General features: G+C 32.7%; 2 protein-coding genes across 2 annotated transcripts in view; both read left to right on the top strand.

Annotated features, from left to right (window-relative positions):
* The window catches only part of Cad74A (cadherin-74A), a 49,783-nt gene extending 45,942 nt beyond the window's left edge, over nucleotides 1-3,841 (top strand). The window contains exon 24 of the mRNA XM_068774168.1: nucleotides 797-3,841. Within this exon, the coding sequence (XP_068630269.1) occupies nucleotides 797-897 (101 nt within the window). The 3' untranslated portion in view covers nucleotides 898-3,841. The remainder of the gene's footprint in view (nucleotides 1-796) is intronic.
* A 4,716-nt stretch (nucleotides 3,842-8,557) lies between these two features.
* Nucleotides 8,558-15,136, top strand: LOC137931328 (carboxylic ester hydrolase-like). The gene is made up of 4 exons (XM_068774794.1): nucleotides 8,558-8,641; nucleotides 12,430-12,561; nucleotides 13,266-14,560; nucleotides 14,959-15,136. The coding sequence occupies exons 1-4, from the start codon at nucleotides 8,570-8,572 to the stop codon at nucleotides 15,134-15,136; spliced, it is 1,677 nt and encodes a 558-aa protein (XP_068630895.1). The 5' UTR covers nucleotides 8,558-8,569.
* Nucleotides 15,137-20,743: the final 5,607 nt, after the last annotated feature.

Raw genomic sequence — 20,743 nt, 5'->3', positions numbered from 1 at the left:
CGCCTCTAGGAAACCTTTCGATCCCTAAAAGCCTTTATTTGCACCAGCGATATGTCGTACCGACAAGCTACATCAGTGACCTTAGTTCTTTTGCGGTTTTCATCATTTATGATTCGATCTCCCAGCGATGCTCTGAGCGTAGACCTCGCCATTGTAACCTAAAGCCTTATTATAAGGCCCTTCATAAATGACCAAATCTGAGAAGGTCCATAAATCATCACTACCACACAAACTGATGACAAAGGTCTTCAGACATTACGGTATTTTTAACGATAAGGCGTTTTCTCGAACGATGCCTACGCGAGTTGGATTAGTCGAGTGATTTCTAACACGAATTTGGAGACATATATAAAGATAGAAACACACAAAAAGACATAAATTACACACACATGGACATAAAACTATTAATGGTATTATCATTAGTTTGGGTGTATAAATATCACTTTCTGAAGCGGTAGTAATGTAAGTCAGATGGTAGCAATCGACCAAGTCGACTTTCAAAAGCTCATCATCATCAAGCACTTTCAAAAGAGTAGGAATGCTCAACGGGTATTATAGAGGAGTGACGGCCCAAGCTGAGATATCCTCTTGGAGGCTGTTGAGCCATAAAGCTGCCTCCGAAGCGATTTAAGAGCATTAGTACAAAAATTCACACATCTCGGCTTATAAAGATCTTTAGTCCAAAGAAATATTGTACTTTACAGGATGATCCAAAATTGTGATTTTAAATCTTACTATACTACCGCTATGTTAGATTTTTTTTTTGAATTTATTGGTGTTGTTATTTTTCATACAGCGAAAAGTCGAGCCAAGGCCGGACTGCTGAGTGCCAGAGAAGCAGCGAGCCACGTGTCTGCGCCTTCGAGACTCTACGCTGAGCCTCTTTACTCAACGTGACGCATTGCTGTGACGCACACTTAGCGGGAAAATCTATTCCATAATTATAAAACATCACATTGAATTTTAAGACGTAGTCTCTCACATTATTACATCACATGTAAAATATCATCATCATTCCAGCCATAACACATGTGAACATATGCCTCCACCATAGATTTCCAATATAGACATTTAGAAGCAAACCACACAAATAATTTTTTCTGTTACTTCATCTATTATTAAAGCCGCCTCCATATATTCTTAATAGTACTTATTTTAGCTATTCATTAATATTATATATCATTCCTTTACATCATCATCATAATTCCAGCCATAGGATGTCCACTTTCAGACGTGAACCCATAAATACTGGTTTCGAATATATCCACTGACCAGATATATGTGATCGAACAGTACATTTCAGTACTGAATTGTTTATCTTGGAAATTTTTATCGTTATATTTTATTATTGAAATATTGTACAAATTTATAAATCGTGACCATAAAAACCTTAGTGTGATAATTAGTCGTAATTAACTCTAAGTCAGATTAAAATGATCAAATTATTATAAAGATTTTGTATTTATTATGTATTGTTAAAAACGCTTATTCGAAACGGGGCGTCCGCTTATATAGATCATCCGCGTTATACCCGGGTGGGCCATAAAGTTTTTTGAGCATATTTTAAAACATCATAGAAAAAAAAGACTATAAACCTTTGGAAATAAAGTTTATGTTTTTTTATGATATAGTGTTTACAGGGTAATTTATTAGTACAAAATTAACGTCACTGAGGTTTGTGTCAATAATCAAATCTAGATCTCAAACTTGTGTGAACTCATTGGTACATAGCTTGTCGAATAGCGGACATTTTTTCGCAAATATAGTTTTTAACCAAGCGTGCTGTCATCAGTTTATTGGTATAAACGCGATTCTTGTAGTACCTCTTAAAAATATCCAGTGGCGTGAAATCTGGTCTCCAGGGATGCCACAGAATATTCTGTAATTGCAATATTAGTTTCCCAATAAACTATTAGATGTATGGAATGTCTCGCCATATGAAACCAGGTTACACTGTTGTGTAAGTTTCAAAATTATGCCAAAGGAAAGATAAAGTAACGTAGCATCGTTGTGTACTGATGAGAATTTTAACTAGAACTTTCTGGGACACCCTGTATATAGTGCATAATCATGGTAGGCTGAACTAGTTTTGATTTGCAACCATTGCGTTCTAAAATTAAGAATAAAGTGATGAAAAATGATAATTAACTGCATTTATTTTTTTTAACGCGGATGAACTATGGTAAATTTGAGTCTCTTAGGGTCTCTTGAGTTTATAGAGAATTTCTATGTGCTCACCGTCAAACAATGTTTCAAAAGCATTATTTTAGTTCTTATGGATGCGACTAATAAAGTTTCCGACCTATAGAATACTTGCGTTAAAAAAATAATGACTCGTCTTTTTACTCTTTACCACGAACCTATTTGTCTATTTTGACTTATCAGAATCATCTATTTATGGTGGATTTCTTCCTAGAACCGGTAGGTTTTAAGGTAGTAACAACATGAAGTCCGAATTAGAAATGTGTATATTCATTCGATCTCCGCCTTAATATTCCGATGTAAATGAACAATTTTATTTCTATGGAATTCCCCTTTTCGATGCACAGCTGACGATGACGTAATATGTAGGAGCATGTTAATGTATACTTTTTACAAAATTAACAAAAGACATTGTACTTCAATAGGCCAACATAAAACGGCTTTCTAATTTACTGTGATCTTATTGGTCAAGGGGCGTGGCTAAGATGAATGACGACAATGATTTATTATTTTCTTAACGCGTACAAGGATCGGTTGATTGTGTATTGCTGATATTTGATATATTAATGTTACTATCCACTTAGTTGTTACTGCAACATTAGTACGTCATGAGAAAAATACTAAAATAGCCTGATTTGATTGAAACTAGAATCAGATTGAGCTCCCCTATATTGACATTCTTCAATTTGAAGCTACGATGAATTATAAAACCACGTGTACATTTGAGGACTATTCAGACTGGGAAGGAATGTTAGAAGATTTAAATTTAACAAGAGATCAAGATTTATGTAGTAGCGATGGTATGAGCCACCTACTTCTAGTGTCTTCCGACGATGTTAAGAAGACCGTATATCCATTTTGGACATTCTACACCGTAACTCCAGAAACTACTCCAGAACATTTAGGCTTCAGCAGTCTCTTCCGCACGCTATATAGTCTACCCATTGCCACTTCAATTTGCCATTCCGCTAGATCATGTCAATTATAATTATTCCAGTTTTTTTATTGCCCCCGTTTTTGGGACCTTTCGTTCAATTACTAACATAGGTTATGGGTGGTCTTCATTTACATTATAATTTATTCAAATACGTTTTTTATTTATTTCCTCACTTATCTTTCGTACTTTTAAAGTCTTTCATTCTTTCCTGTAATTTCTTTCAAAATATCTTTCATTCCTTTCCATACATCGCCTCACTTCCTTCGCTTTCCCTCCGGAAATCTACAACTTTTTGTTTCCTACATAGGTTTAACACTTCTGTTTGTAAGCCAGTGGCTAAATCCTCTGCCATTCCGTCCTAGTGTATGTAAGTCTTTAGGAGCGGGTCATATAAATTAGGATTTACGCAATTAGTCATTCTGATATTTTGCGATAATATAGTCATGTATTTTTTTGTAAGTCACGATTTGGATGTAACATTTTAATGACTCTCAAAACTCAATGTAAATTTTTGTATACATAAACAAATCTAATTTATTCTTAAATGTTAAAATAAATTCTCTAATATCATCCTATGAATGTAATGGTTATTGGTTGTCGTAAGCAGGATGACGTCATCAATCCAGTTTTCAAGATGGCGGATCTTCCGTTCAGAATATACGTATTTGACATTTATTTATAGTTTTGTACATAAAATAATAAACTATTGGTGTTTTAACGTTTATTTCATTTAAACTTCTATATATATATATATATATACATATATATATATATATATATATATTTATATATATATATATATGTATATATATATATAAATTAACGTTTTTCCAAAAATAATTTGCAGGTTTAGTATTAAATCTTCTTCCTTTCAGCCAATGAACGTCCATTGTAAGGTATATGCCTCCCCCAAAGAACGCTACGATTATTGCTCACGGCCGCCACTCGAGAACCTAACGGCTCAACGGCCATGTGTGTTCCACGAGCAATGTGCCCCGCAAGCTGCCAGACGAGCAATTCTTCGAGATACATCGGTGATCTAGGTTCTTTAACGAATCTCCTCATACCTGATTCGATTTCGCAGGATTATTATTATCTAGTGTTATTAACATCATATGAAAATCGATTTAATTACATTTAAACCTTACCAAAAAAAATATATATATATAAACCGTTAAAGCCATTATCCTTCGTAGTTTGGCAATATGCGAACTTTCTCGTGGTTGATTGATTCAAAATCGTTATCGTCACTCCTAAATACTACCTTACGTGTAGCCAGCGATCAGTTACTGCGGCGATAGATTTCAAAAAACATGTTTCAATATATCGTCAGTAATATTCTACACGCTATTTATACTGTCAACATGTTTTCGGCGGATTTTGTATGGTCGTGAATTAAAAATTAGGGAAATCGATTTGATAAAGTTGTATTTTCAATAATCAGAATGGTATTATATACGAGCAGTGGTAGGGCAGCAGTTGAGAATTGACTTGCAACGAGGTCGCGGGATCGATTCCTAGATTACAAGCTTGGTGGCCCAGTGTCCCGCATTCGGGGGACACCGCCTCGAATTCGAGTGCCGGTCTGGCGTAAAAATCAGGGAGGAGTCAAGCCTGATAAGCGAAAAAGACACCAAACAGTCATTCATCACCCTCTGCAGAAAATCGTAAAAAATGCTATAGAAAGAAATAAAACGTAAATATTGCAAATAAATAGATAATGAAGACAAAATAATAGCAAAATAATATACAGTACTGTGATATAAAATAATTATAGAATTTAAGTAATAAAAATGTGATATAAAATAACAATGTAATTATGAAAATGTAAAAAGAAAAGAGGAATGAATGAAAGGTGATACAGAGCAAAAGGGAAAGACAGCAGAATTGTGGCATGAAAGAATAGACCGAAAGACAATGTGAAGTATGAAAGAAGAGAAAGTAAATAATTAAAAAATTATGTGAATAATTAAATTTGCCCGTAAAGTCCCTGTCCCACAAAAGATAGGGGATACGAGAGGCCACCAATAGCGGGGGCCATAAAAAAAATTACAAGCTTGTATAATTCACACTTGGTGCATTATTTATATATAATCGTTTATAAATAATGCACCATTCATCACCACTGCCAACAATCAAGTTTTCGAAACATGGGCTGCAGTGTCCTCTGCGTACCAGAATACCAAACTGCAATCGCCAACCCGCTTGGCATGCATGGCGATTGCAGTGTGTTATTAGCTTGATCGACAATGACCATATAAAAGAATCTTCTGTCTAAACAGAAAACCGCTAGAATAGATTGTTCATTCATTGCAATATGTATTAGGAAGATCGGAAAGTAATGTCGTTTCTATCGACATATTTTACAGAAAAATCGATTGATTTTTACCGCTCAGGCATTGAAATTTGTATACTAAATGTCAAAAGGTTGTTGATAAAGAAGGTGAATATATTGTTGTTTAGAAATAAAAACTTGTTAAAAATGTAGTCGTGTGAATTTAACTTAAGAAAGAGATTTAGATTGAATGTTTGTTAATGCTTCTCGCTATATTTAATGGACTCTGTGTTTGGCACTAATCGGTGTAACATAACTCCTGAAGATGCCCCGTGGAGGAGTGAAACACGTGTTGAGTGATTTGATGGTGGCAGTTGCGTAGTTCGCATTGTTTGCCGCATGCGCATTTGTCAGCGGGCTGGCGGGCGGTGCACTTTGTTACACGACTACCACTCCATGTGCGGAAGTGGCTAAATATTGGTCCTTTTCTTACTTAATGCTTCTCACTCTAAAGGATCTGTCCAACATCTTATTGTTTACGAGCAGAAGTAAAATTATATGTTTTTGTTATGGTCAAATTTATTACAAATTTTTATTAATATGTGCTATCTATTGGAACATTCCATACCATGAGTGTAATAGCAAAATATTAGGTAAAAACGTATATATTCCTTGTTCATTGTAAAATTACCTCAACATATAAATTTTCCGATATTTTGCTCGTCTTTTTTTACTAAATTCCACCTTAAAAAAACTTCACATTCTTAACCCATTGTCTCTATGCCACGAGTGTGAGAAATAATGAAGGCCAAATTAATTTGTATATTTTTCAAATAATCATAAAGAATTTAAATCATTAATTGAATTTTTATTTAAAATATTTATTAATTAATTTTTACAATTACGCTTATAAGTTTTGGTACAATGGAAACAAGTTTTCCTTCTCACATCGTAATCTACATAGGGATACTAATTAGAGGTACTTAAATCATTACATCCAAATGGATCTAAGTTGACTATCGGTGACAATACAGTGAGAGAATATAAGCATTAGTTATAACTTCATTAGTTGGATTACTATTATTTATTTAAGTCAGCACATAGACGTCCACTTCAAGACATAGGCTGCAAACATTTCTTCGAGCTACGTCAGTGACTTTAGTAAAAGCACCATTAATTACTAGCCACTACGACCAACAACACTTTTTGTTTTAAATTTACATTTCTTCTCTCGCGTTAATATTTTTAAACGGTTTTATTTAGTTCGACCCGTACGGAATTTATTTGGATCAAAATTAGAAATTGAAATTTAAGCACCTTCCCGTTGTCAGATTGATCTGAAATTTGGTACACACATTTAATTTAGATGACAATACAATATAATAAAATCAATAACATTATAAATATAAGATGACAAAATGGCGGATTACGTATTTTTTCTTAACCCCCTCAATATGGGTATCAAATGAAAGGGCTAAGTACATTAGTAAAACACGATGATTATGTCAAAATTTAAAATTCAAGATGGACGCCGTTCCAATATGGCGGACTAGGTACATATTTTTCCACAACCACCACAATATGAGTATAAAAAACCGTTTAACTTAAAAGTTTTTAAGAGTATTTATTTGAATTTAAATTCGGACGCCGTCAGAGATGTGACCGCTGTTATTGCATTTGGGTAGCTTTTGAGAAACAAATACATGCCCGGCTGTTAGTTCAGCTGGACCTGGTAATCATATAAACTGGTAAAATCGCCCATAAAAAGGTATAAATACATGTTCGGGTAATAATTCAAGTTTCTCGCTAAATTTGTGACTTCGAAGAAATATTAATAAAGCCTTTTATCTTTTTTTATAATACAGGCACCCAAACGTACTTAGCATATTCAATCACGATAACGGTTACAATTGTTTAGGAAACTCTAATATTAAAACACATTAATTATTTACATACTCCCACGTTTTTATGGCAGATAATGATAATGTATATTGTCATGTGTTGTTAATATATATACTGACGCCTTACTAGTGCTATGTCGCTTGGAAATTTAGTTCGGCGTAAAACATCCACTCACAAGGTGGACAGTGTTCTGATCACTGATGAGGAAAGGAACTTCATCATTCCAGCAATCTATCATACGATTAAAATGATGATGAAGTATTTCGTATGAAACACATTATTTCCTTTGAATAGAAGAACTTTTTCTTTTAAATTTGAAAGCATCAAAAGTCTTTCTCGTAGTATTAAATAGGCGTTGGAAATTTTGCAATAAATTACAATACCGGTAATTTATTTTTAGTCGTCGAAGTAGCCGCCAAGGATATCTATGGGGGAATAATATACTATCACCCCCCATTGTAGATCGGTTTATGATCGTAGTATGGTATTATGGTATGCAGAGGACGCTGCTATCCATCCACTGTAAAACTCATTTGAGAGCAGTGGCATTTCTACATGAAAGTTAATTATATAAGATTATATTTCGGCCATGAACTGGCAAGCTACGATCGAGTCTCAGTCCTTTACCGCTAAGCTGTCACTACTACTTAATTTTTGCAATTTTATAATAAACACAACAATGTAGGTAAAAGTAGATATCGATACAAAGGTTTTAAAAATAACATAAACTATACTTCGCCGTTAAAATAATGTAATCGCAGCACTCAGGGCTAAATCTAACTGGTAACCGAATGCAGTTACGGGGCTACCTTTCTTTATCTCAGAAAAGTCCCACTTCATATATTTAAAAAACACCACTCTGATCGATTTTTGATCCACTGGAATTTTTCACGCAACTGAATATAATCAAAATTTAATATAAAATATAAATTTCAAATAATGTATATTGCAAGAGTCGAGATCCATCTTCATTAAACGCATAAATTATGAAATAAGATTTACCTGTTCAAAGGAGTGTTTCAAGTTTTTTGTAAGTTTCAAGGTAATTATCCCAGATGCCAATAAACTTTTTGACAATAGTTGAACTTATCTTGAATACTCTTGTTATACCATAGTGTTTATATCAATTCGCAGGTTTTTGTTTATCGTTTTTTCGCACATGCATATAACAAGTAGCAACGTTATATATAAAACGGAGCACAAGTCATTTATATTACACAGTGTTGGGTGTGTGTGTAGAATTGACACGTAATATGTTTCATCGCAGTTATAAATCCGCTTGCGAACTAACAAGTTGTATTGTCAGATTAATTTCGACGAACACGGTAATATTTTTACGACTCTCTTTATTATCTAATTGTAATCTTAATTACCTTGTTTCTAGAATTAAATCGTATGACCTAAAAATAATAAACGAGTCATTCAATGTTGATTAGATATATTGTGTATTGTGCATTTTAAAATCACTTGACAAGGATAAATCGGGCACAAAACTCTCCCATTATCAAGGTATTTCTTTTAATTAAAAGTACTAAAGTCAACATTTTTTTGGCAAATGCTATCTAATTTGTGTGGTTAAAATTTGCTACCGCTAGGGAGCACCTTGATGATTGCAGACTTTATAAAAAAAATCAGAAGCGTTTCTAACAAATACTAATAGTTCACCATAATAAATATTTTCATAAGTTTTATACTTTGTACAAAATTAAAAATGTTTATCTTATAATGGCTCACAAATTTCCTGGCCATATTTATTCTTACCTTAAACTTAAACATTTATTTTAAATAAAATAATAATACAACGGCTTTCTGCATACTTATAATACTAGATATAAATGAATAGCCGGTGTTAAATTAATACTTTACAAGATAAGAGTAACTAATGTAATGGTGATATTATCGATAAATAAGAATATGTAATTAAATTTAGGATGATTTATTTTATCTTTTGGTTTAGTTAAATGATTATATATATATAAAAGATCGATGAATATTTACGACTAATACATCACAATATTAGATATATTAAACTGCTAATAATATATTTTTTAATATTTATATGTTACTTCTAACGTCCTATTATTAATAACAAATATGTAATTAATAAATATATATAATAAATAAAATGTATTGTTTTCCTACATGGAGTGACAATAGTTAATTAAACAGGATAAAAATGTTTTAAGTACGCGAATCGTGGAAACGTAGAAGTCATTCACCTAATGTTTTTAAGTTTATGTTACAAAGGAAGGTGTAATGTATATATATAAAAAAACAATCATTACTTCTATGAGAGGTCTTTACCCTAGATATTATTACGATATTGGTAACCTTTTATACATGCTGATTAATATATAGAAGTAAAAGCTTAAAACGTTTAAAAATATACAGAAATAATAAATAACATTGTAAGAAAAAGCGTTCCTAAAATTAGAACTACTAAATATTAAAATTAACTATTGTTTATTATCTATCGACTTTGTATTGCCAACAGTTATTGGCCATTCATTCAATAAAAAATATAATTTCATATAACTTATTTAAAAGACCTTAAAGCCTTTTTGCTTACAAATAGTTATATATATCCACTACTCTAAATTAATAAAATAATCCTAAATTGGCTTCTAAAGAAAAAATATTATAACAAAGCAACTTCAATATAACATTTTGCACATATAAACACACACAAATACACACTTTGAAATATATTAACTTGGAACTTAACTTGTCATTTCTAAATAGTTAATGCAAAAATTGTGAATTATCTTCTTATATTATATCCCGGGAATCAAACCCATGTTCGCAAGTCTCAGTCCTATACCGGTAGGCTACAACAAATAAATATATAATTTAATTTTACGCTTTATGTGTCCTGATAATTGTAACACGGTAGCAGGGTAGGAAAAACGCAAGATCGTCTCCCTCATGGGCGACGACAAATGCCTCTCTATGTTACTAGAATTCTCTTTAAAAAGTAACACAATATGCAATAGGAAAGGTTAAGATTCAGAATTAAATAAAAAAAGGGTCAAGCAAGATCCCAAGTTGGTCATGAAAAAATCAATAAAGGTAAAGTAAATAAGAAAATACAATAAAAATTTAAAATATAAATAAAATCGAAAAATTGAGTCAAAACTAGATCTAGGAACGAACATGACGGAAGGAAGGTGATGCATGGGAGAGGATTTAAATGTGAAGGAAAATAGATTGAAAAATTACAGAAGGAATTTGAAAAATAAGAGAGTGAAGTATGAAAGGAAAATGTTATATAAAAATATAAAAAGGAAAAAAAAACATTCCGAATTGTAACGTCCCTGTCCCACACACGGCAGAAGGAATAGAAAGTTCCCAAAGAGGGAGGCCATATAAAAAAGCCCAGCCGTGATATGTTCTGCAGACTATGTAGTCTGCCCACTCCCTATATATCTTGTAGATCCGCTGGGATATATTAATTACTTACGTTCGTGTACGGATCTTCTCATATCTAAATGGATTCCGTAGAGAAATCCCTTTCCACGAATCGATGATCGTTTGTGTTGGCGATGATGCCCGAAGTGAGAGACCACGTTTCTCTCCCGAAATCATCACTGAATCACACGCTAACGACTTAATTGACATAAATAAATGAATAATTAAGAAAAACTTAAATGTAATTAAAATTAAAATCAGTGGTTAATAAATATAATCGTTTCTCCGACCAGAAAGCCTTGTCCCATTCCAAGTAAACTGTTATCATCGACATTTAAATCGAACATAAACTATTGAACTTAAACCTACAAGTGATTTCGCAACGCGTGAATTTAAGCGACTTTTTTTGAAGATCTCTGCTTTATATGGCAGATAAAGAAATCAAAGACGCTGATATTTCGACCCTTGATCCTCTTAAGGAAGTTTACGAATAAAAATTATGACACTACAAAATTGTAATTACCTTAGAAGGTTGAATGCGCTCATTAAATAATTCTCAGAAAATAAATCACAAGGGATTCCCAAACATGAGTAAAACATAACGGGTAAAATACTTCGAAGAATTCATGACTGTATTGTGTGAGAAAAAATTAAATTAAGACAAATTATAATATTATACTATATTATATTATCAATTAATTATTCCATTTCATTTCTTTGATTGTCGATAAGCATGAAATATACTGTATGTCCCGTAAATCAACGCCGAGTCATGTTCAGATCGAACAGATTGCTTTCTTTTTACATATGTCAAACTCAATTTTATGCATTTTTAAGTGCTACATCTAGTATTTGAACATTAAATAGAAAAATAAGTAACTCAGATTATATATTTTCAAAATTATAGTCATTGAAAAAAGTATATTGATTTTATGCACACTTTCTTTTTGTACTACTAGTAATTTGACTACAGATATTGACGCTCTCTTTAACCTTGTGTAATCTTTCTATAAGCAGTAGCCATATAGTACTCTGTATGTAGGCGTGGGGTGGGTAGGCTTTCGAGGTCGTCCGACGAAATAATTACGGTCGCGGGAAGTCGCTGGGTGGAGGCAGCGCAGGTCCAGACATCGTGGCGATGTTTGGGAAAGGCATAAGCCTTGCAGTTGGCGTCCATCGACTGAAAAGAAGAAAATGAAGAACCCAAGACTGATCTCGGGCCGCAAGATGCAAGATGGGCCTTTGTCAGTTGATATGATGATGATTGTATTTTATTGTACAGCTCTTCAAAATACGTTTTAACAAAAAAATCAACTTTAATTTTATTTGAAATATACAGCAATTATTAACTGCGGTTACATGATATAGAGAGCCCAGTATTAGGCTAGTTTGAGACAAAAAAAAGCATGAACCCTTCAGTTACATTGTATTGTTAAATAAATCTAAATTAATCGGACATTTTAAAAATAATCATAAATTCTTAAACATCAGCTGAATAATTGAAAATTGCTGGATGTGTTGTATGAAGATCTCCACCACCACCTTCTCCACCCCTGGACATAGTTCGATTCTCCGAAAATTCTCCTGAATACTTTTAATTATTACTACGGCATGTCAGTAAAAATACATTCAACAAAATATTTGTTTTTACTTGAAGATACATATGTACAAGTATTTTCTTTCATAAATGTTCTTATTTTTTCAGGGTTACGTAACAGTTGGTTTACGTCACGGCAAATTGAGAGGATCGAACAGAGTATCCGGCTTCGGTTTTACTTATACCAGCTTCAAAGGGATTCCATACGCCCAACCTCCTGTTGGGAAACTCCGTTTTAAGGTGATGACAGCCTGTGTTTTAGTTATAAAATGATCATTGAATCTATGTGAAACGAACAAATATTCATAATTGAAAAAGTGTTAGTAAATAAATAAACAAACCGTCTAACGTAGATTTATATTTCTTGTATAAGCTCACAATTTTCTATGGTTTTTTGCATTAATAACAGTCAAAAATTATTCAAACCTACACTCAATCACCGAGTAACAAATAAAATTTGGATTACAAAATATAGTTATTTCACCAACCAATAAGAGCCAGATCTAATGTACACAAAGTATGGTGTGATGAATGTACAAAGTTAATCTTTTTTTAAACGATCAGGCGCGTCAGTAATACAGAAATGTTTTTCCATAACTAGAGATATTGAAAATAAATATATGCATTTATTTAAACTTGTCAGAATCTACAAAATATATCTACGTCTTCCTCTGTATATTCAGGTTTTTTTTTAGTTAGCTTAGTTATGACGAGAGATTAGAACTTGCATAGGCATATATAATTCAAATATTACAATCACAATATTGCAAAGTTTTGATGTGAGGACTATTTGTTTTTTCTTGCTGAGACATTTTTAAAATTCCCGTGGAAAACTTCCAAATGTAATTATCAGAAATAACTCTAAGAATAATGAAATTATTTATTCTCTCCCTCGCAGTGCAAATTTTAATAACATTTATTCTTTATCAAATCTTGATTTGCAGGCACCTGTCCAACTGGAACCTTGGGAGGGAATTCGAGACGCAATCGAACACGGCCCAGTGTGTCCACAGAAGGAAACAAACGGAGAAAAATGTTACATGGGCAGCGAAGATTGCCTATACCTAAATGTGTATACGAGATCATTAGATCGAAATGCCAAACTCCCGGTGATGGTATTTATACACGGTGGAGCTTTTGTGGCAGGATCGGGAAACACAGATATTTTCGGAGCAGAATTTCTTTTGCAACACGACGTCGTATTAGTTACACTTAATTATAGGTTAGAAGCATTAGGTTTTTTATGCCTAGACACACCTGAAGTTCCCGGAAACGCTGGAATGAAAGATCAGGTAGCCGCAATGCGATGGGTTCAGAATAACATAGAACAATTTGGAGGAAATCCTGACAATGTTACTTTGTTCGGAGAAAGCGCTGGAGCGACCTCGGTCACGTACCATTTACTTTCACCAATGTCAAAAGGTTTGTTTCATAAAGCAATAGCACAAAGTGGAGTATGTATAGCTGATTGGGCACAAGGCAAACATGGAAGAGAAAGAGCTATAAGAGCAGTCAAATATTTAGGAAGAGAAACAGAAGATACTGACGACTTACTTGATTTCCTTCAAAGTGTATCTGTTGATAAATTAGTAAAAATAACTTATAAATCTATGGCCCCAGAGGAGAAACATATGTTTCCGACTCACTTCGCTCCAGTCGTTGAAAAGGAATTCAGAAATACTGAAGCATTTTTAACAAAAGAACCTATGGCATCACTTTTATCGGGTGAAATAAATCAAGTACCTTTAATAACAGGTTACAATTCCGCTGAAGGATTGACGATGACAAAGTATCAACAAAAAAAAGTTAACTACATGAACAATAATCTACATTATTATTTACCAAGAGAAATATCGAGTAAGGTTTCAAAAGAAACACTAGTAGATTTTGGATATAGAATCGAGAAATTTTATTCGGGAGATAGAAAAATGTCGGAACATGGTGTTGAAACGATCGTAAATTTACTTTCAGATATTCATTTCATATATAACTGCTATAGATTCTGTCAGTTGTATTCTAGATTATGTGAGACTATATATACGTACAGGTTTGACTGCGTGACTGATTTAAATGTCCATAAGAAACTTTTAGGTTTCAATGACTTCAACGGAGCGAGCCATGCTGACGAGTTGTATTATTTATTCAATAATGAAATGAATGAAAATGCTTATAAGCAAGAGAGATTACAAAAACTCGTATTTATGATGACGAAGTTGTGGACTGATTTCGCTAAAACTGGGTAAGTTCAGTGTGTTTAGAAAAATTCAAGAGTAATATCCCTTCAAACACGCATTTTTATATTTATTAAATACGAGTACATTACATTTTCTATTGCTGTAACGTTAAATACGTGGTTATGTTTTTGTCAATTTGGCCATTTCAAAATATTTTAAATAATAGAACATTGGATTCAGTGGCAGATTTTGTCAAAGACTGAAAGACTGAAGCTGAAAGACGCTGGATGCAAGCCGTTTCCAACCGGTCCTTTTAGTTGTCTTTAAGTGAGGTCTATATCCAACAGTGGACATCTTCTAGCTGAAATGATGACAATAAATATGAATTATGAAAGAAAAACGCTGAGTCTATAATATTAATTGTTTTACATCAAATATTTAAACCAGAAAATATTTTTTCCAGAAATCCAACTCCCAATACTGCTCAAAAATTTAAATGGCTACCATACACACCTCGCGGTAAAGAATATCTCAACATTAACGAAAACCCTTCTATGGAAGCATTCGCAGATAAGCAACGAGTAATGTTTTGGAACAGCTTGTATAAAGAAGCTGATCTTCCCCATATCCCTGACTGTTGAATGTTAGACATACGAGTACTAATCACAGACTATTTTTGACTGATAAAAATAAATTTAAGTACTAAAGTATTTTACTTTTTGACAATTAATATTTTTGTTTCTGTGTAACCAATTCTCCGGCTGTTCAATCGGATATAATGTAATGATGAATCTTGTATTAAGAAGGCACAAGCCTACCATAGCTTATTAAATGTAAATATCCCAAAATTACCTAGCTATGGTTAAGTACGAACATATATTAAGAAGATTTGACATTCTAACTTCTGCTTTTCTCAGAGCAGTGATATAGAGTGTGCTATTGTTGATTTAAAATTACCAAACCAGCGGTGATCATCCACTTATGTACAAACATTTATGTATTTTAACTACGACCAGTCATTTGCCGGAGGTACCTGAATGTCTGCGAGTAATGTGTATCACTTTTATCATATTTATTATCAATGTCTTCATTGCGAATGCGACTAATGAAAGAGATATGATTATCTGGTATTAATGTGGTGATCGGCTGTGGCAATTAATCTGAACTCGATGCAAATAATTCCTCTATAATCGCTACAGGAGCGACCTGTACCATCTTTTTAGATATCAAATAAAGTTTTGCCCAAAAGCGGTCTGATCGTAGAGCTATACCCCCAAGTAGATCACTCAGTTTAAGTGCCCATGTAAGCTTGCGTCCTTTTTCTTCTTGCTTTAGGTATCAGTGTTGCCTTTAACCTAAGTGTAATGGGCGGTATTTCGAAGAGGCATATTGTCAATAAATGTAAGACCAATTTATTAAGGTTTTTTTGTGGCAGCCGCTAGTTGGTAGATGCAGCGTGGGTGGGCCGTCGTGTAGATCTTAGAGGGACGACTAGGTCTTTCAGTGGGCGTTCATCGGCTGAAAAGAAGAAGAAAACTCGTACCGCAGCAACGTTTAGCTTTACGAAATATGTCACACTACAAGCTAAGACAGAATAATTGTTTTATTAACTGAAAATGGACTTCAAGAAACTGCTTAAGTACAAGAACTTTAAATTATACATCGCCCAACTGCATGCGAAACCTTTATATTATTTTCACAGATGTATAACATAGTAACTTTCACAATGCAAGCATTCAGTAAAAGTATTTAAAATAATCATGCAGTTTATTTACAACTGTATTTTATTTTATTTCTGTAGAGAACTTGTATTTACTTTAAACTTACTAATCCCCTGTAAAAATATGAGATGGCGAACTCTTGCGTTTGTCTAAACATTTACTTACAGGCACATTTCACCTTAAAAGATGATTGTTAATTGGTTCGATTTTTGTTGAAACCTATTTTATTAGTACCCATATGTATCTTTACTGCAATGAACCAATATTGTGTTAATAAATAAATCCGTAGAAATCATCCGTGTTAATAAATCCGTAGAAATAATAACACGAACGGTTGACAGTCACGCGGAGTATCAGATGGCACGCCGTTTGTTGTGGCGACCTTTATCAAAGAGCAGTGTCTTGTTATACTTTAGGAGTATAACAGTTTAGGTTAAATTTACTTGGATAATTAAAAAATGCTTCGAATATCAATATAATGATATTGATTATTTGACGAACGGATTTTAGGCAAAGATTATGTGTAAAACTTGTGGAAAAAAAATGTAACAAAAGTGTTAATGGAGTAATTATCAAAGAAAATATATTCATGCAATAGGAGCTACAATCTGACCCATTTAGAGTTAGTATATACCAGTTATTATGGCAAAAAGGTATTTGTATGTAACAATACATAAAGATTGGCCACGCGGCGTTTCCGACCTTATTCCTTTGAATTACAAAATATGGCAGATTTGCGATGGTCAATTGTGTGCTAGACCTCAAAAAAATCCGATGACTCCAAGGTCAGCCTGAAGCAAAACAGTGACAGAAATAAACACGAATATAGTGCATGCGATTATTGGTTGACCCCATAACCTAAAGGAATATGTCAAAAATAGGTGCCAACCTTTTGACTAAATTTCCTTTTAAATTAATCTTTTTTCGTTGTAATTAAAAATAAAAACAATCCTTTATTTTAATTTTATATGACATTTATTACAGTATTAATTTTTACTGTATATTAAAGTAGTAATATGTGGCCAATACGATCATTAATAAATTATATTTTCACGACATAACATTTTGTTAACGTATTTTATTATTATTTTAATTAATATAGTCATTAAACACTGTCAAGATTATTTCGTAAATTATAAAATGTCAGTTGAAAATTATCACGTATTTTCCCGCTATTTTTATTTCACAGATAAAAAACACGCGTTCTACATTGTCTATGCGATAATTAAAAAAAAGTAATAATATTTTTTTAACTTTTAATTAAATTTGTTTATATTATTTTTTACAATATTTTTTTATTAAATATATTTATTTAAAATGAATAATAAATAAGTTAATTTAGAAGACTGACTGATCAAAGGATAATATAGCTATTAATAGCGTTCATATTGCTATATTTTTTCTTCGATTCACACCCGCACCGTCTTTCAACGGGTGAACATCTCTGTGGAGTTCTCAAATTATTATTATTAATATATATTTTTCTAAATAAAATAATGTGTAGTGTTATAACTGCAAAGTTTTTATTTATTCTTTTTATGTTACAACTATATGAGTGTCGTTTAGGAAACAAAACAGATAATACAGTAAGTTATTTTTGTATTTTTCTGGTTTATCATAACAAATATTTAGATTTAATATGCCATGTTTTTATAGATCCATAAACACGATAAAGGCGACGTGAACTTGACCTATATAGTTCCAGCGAAAGTATTGATTATTAAATGCACAATATTATACATGTTATGGAACTTATCTAACATTTTATGTTATGTTGTTTAGTTTTTCGTTATCATTGTTTTTAAAATGTTAATAAAGATTATTTTTTAAGAATAATAAAATAGACGGTGATTTTTAAAGATAGTATATTTAATTTTTATTGAATAGAATAGATAGAGTTAGAATAAAAAGACTCCCACGACTAAGATATGGTACAAAATAAACATAATTTGTAGTATTAATGTTCAAATTTTAATGTCAATATTTTATTATGAGAAAAATCGGTTTTAACTATGCTTTAATAGAAAATTATTTATACTGGTAATGTCATGTAAGTAATTGTTAAAAAATACATATGCTTATTATTCGTTTTATACCCGCGTGGTTATTTTTTCTATTTTTTTTATGACACTGGATACAGGCCGCTTCCCTTTCTGTCCTATTGGAAATCTATGGTGAAGATTTATGTTCAACACTGGACATTCTATGGCTGATATTATGATGATAATTTTTTAATAATAAATAAGACGAACAATTTCAAGTTTAATAACGCAAACATGGTGATAGTGATACGCTGAGTTTTGTATCACAAAATCTTGTCTTAGAACATAATATTATTTTATGGTTCAATATGTATTACCATAAAGTGATAGAAATACGCCTTTATTGTGAAAAAAAAATGTAATGCCTAATTCAAAATCCTACCTTTTTTGTTGAAATTGATAGCAAGCCAAAAAGGTAGATGACAAAATTTCCTATGCTGTTTTTAGTAAAAAGGTAAGAAAACATTAAACAGCTAATCAGAATTTTCTACAAATGTAAGTAATGAAATGACCAGAGTTTATTCTATACCGTCGCGCTGTTTATAATTAATATATACTGCGTTTATAAAGAACGCTGGTTTACGAAAATGACGTACTAACCTACGTGTATTTTCCACGAAGGATAGTACGTCATTTTCCTTAAACAAGCCACAATAAATACTGAAAACCCGGTTAGTAACACACAATAACTAGTGATAAATTCTAAATGTTTAAAATAGTTATCTATTCATAAAAAAATCGAATGTATTTTAAAATCTCTTGCGTGTAATGGCGGACTTAATGCCTTGTTGGCTTTCCCTACCACTCAATCCAAAGTTGTGTAGAAATAACATATAGACAAAAGTTGTAAATGTTATAGAAAATTTTGTCACAAAATACTGTACGGTAAAAATGTATAGTGTAGTGGTAGCCAAGTGGCAGAGAACTGAGACTTGCGATTGTAGGTCGCGGGTTCCATTCACGAAATACAATCTTATATAGTTCACACTTTGTGCATTCATTATATTTGCCACCGCTCATAAACAAGTATCCAGAGGATAGGCAGCAGCGTCCTCTGCGTACCATAATATTACGCTGCGATCGCCAACCCGCCTACCAAAATAGGCGATTAAGGTATATAATTATATATATCTTTATAGTAGGCCTTGCAATAGATGTCTATGGCTAGAAATGCATAATTAGTAATAGTAAGAATTAAAATGATTTATTTTGCTAATAGGTCTCGAACTTTCTTTTTAAAACACATAATGAAGGTATGGAATAAAGTTAAACAATTCTAAAGTTATTATTTATTTTGTGAAAAATCTAAAGGCGTTAAATATATAATAGGAAGCTATGGAAGCGATGATTCAGACGCCGTCGTCGACGATCGTCGTACACTTAGACCCGGAAACGATCCATTCGTATCTTGGACAAATAATTGGATTTAGATTTGAATCCATTATCCGCTCCATCACGGCCAGTTATCATCCGAGCACGTGGGTCAACAATGTTGCATTACAAAGCGAATTTGCGAACAAAATTATTTAGCAACAATGGCTATCTGTGATGGATGATATTTGCGCATAAGAAACCAGCGGTGGTTTGTTTTGATAGTATTGCTATCATCAGTTTTTGAGTTTTATATCTTATATAAAACCTCTTTACAATATTAGTCGTCATTTTACACAAAGTAATTGGAAACAGGCGTCAAAAATTTAGAGCTGGTTGCTAAGACTAATGACTTACTAATGTGATCAACTCTACGATCAAATAGTAAAAGGAATTATCGTTTAAACTTTGGGACATTAAAAGGTCGGTAGGACTGTCTATATCATTTGCCAAGCGTATGTCAAAAGGTTTAATTATCTTCAAGTTAGACGTGTTTTTGTAAAATGATTCGATTGTTGCCAAAATATCTCGAATTTTTAAAAAAAAAAAAGATTCGAAAACTCGACTTGTCGTTCCGAAACCATATCCGTCCGATTTAGTTCTCTGTGACTTCTGGCTATTCAGAAATTCAGTGCTTTGACACGATTGAGGAAATAAAAACCAAAACAAAGGTCTTAAAGGCTGTACAAGGAAAAGAATATTCCGACAGTTTCAAGGACTGAAAAAAGAGTTGTCAAAAGTGCGTTTTTTCAGATGTGGATTACTTTGAAGGAAATATTAAATGGTATCAGGGGTTATTTCGCGGAAGTCCGTCTTAAGTAAGAAAAGGCCCAATATTTAGCCACTTCCGCACATGCAGTCGTAGTCATGCAACAAAGTGCACCGCCCGCCAGCCCGCCGATAAATGCGCATGCGGCAAACAATGCGAATTACACAACTACCACCACTAAATCACTCAACACGTGTTTCACTCCTCTACGGGGCATCTTCAGGAGTTATGTTACACCGACTAGTGTCAAACACAGAGTGTTGAGAGTTGTCACTTTTAAACTTACATTTTATCAACAAATTCACCTTACTTTTTGGTCACAACATTACATGTTTGCTTTTTTGA

This window comes from Battus philenor, unplaced genomic scaffold (assembly GCF_028537555.1).
Source record: "Battus philenor isolate CCGP_79_NKW_IND1 unplaced genomic scaffold, ilBatPhil1.0.hap1 SCAF_7, whole genome shotgun sequence".
NCBI classification, from domain to species: domain Eukaryota; kingdom Metazoa; phylum Arthropoda; class Insecta; order Lepidoptera; family Papilionidae; genus Battus; species Battus philenor.
The sequence above is the reverse complement of the archived record's forward strand: the minus strand, read 5'-3'. Positions and strand labels throughout refer to the sequence as shown.

Excerpts from the sequence above, each read along its gene's own strand:
- LOC137931328 (XM_068774794.1), top strand. The coding sequence starts at position 8,570 with ATGTTTCATCGCAGTTATAAATCCGCTTGCGAACTAACAAGTTGTATT. Across the intron at positions 8,642-12,429 it reads GATTAATTTCGACGAACACG|GGTTACGTAACAGTTGGTTT; the intron begins GTAATATTTTTA and ends TTATTTTTTCAG. Across the intron at positions 14,561-14,958 it reads ACTGATTTCGCTAAAACTGG|AAATCCAACTCCCAATACTG; the intron begins GTAAGTTCAGTG and ends TATTTTTTCCAG.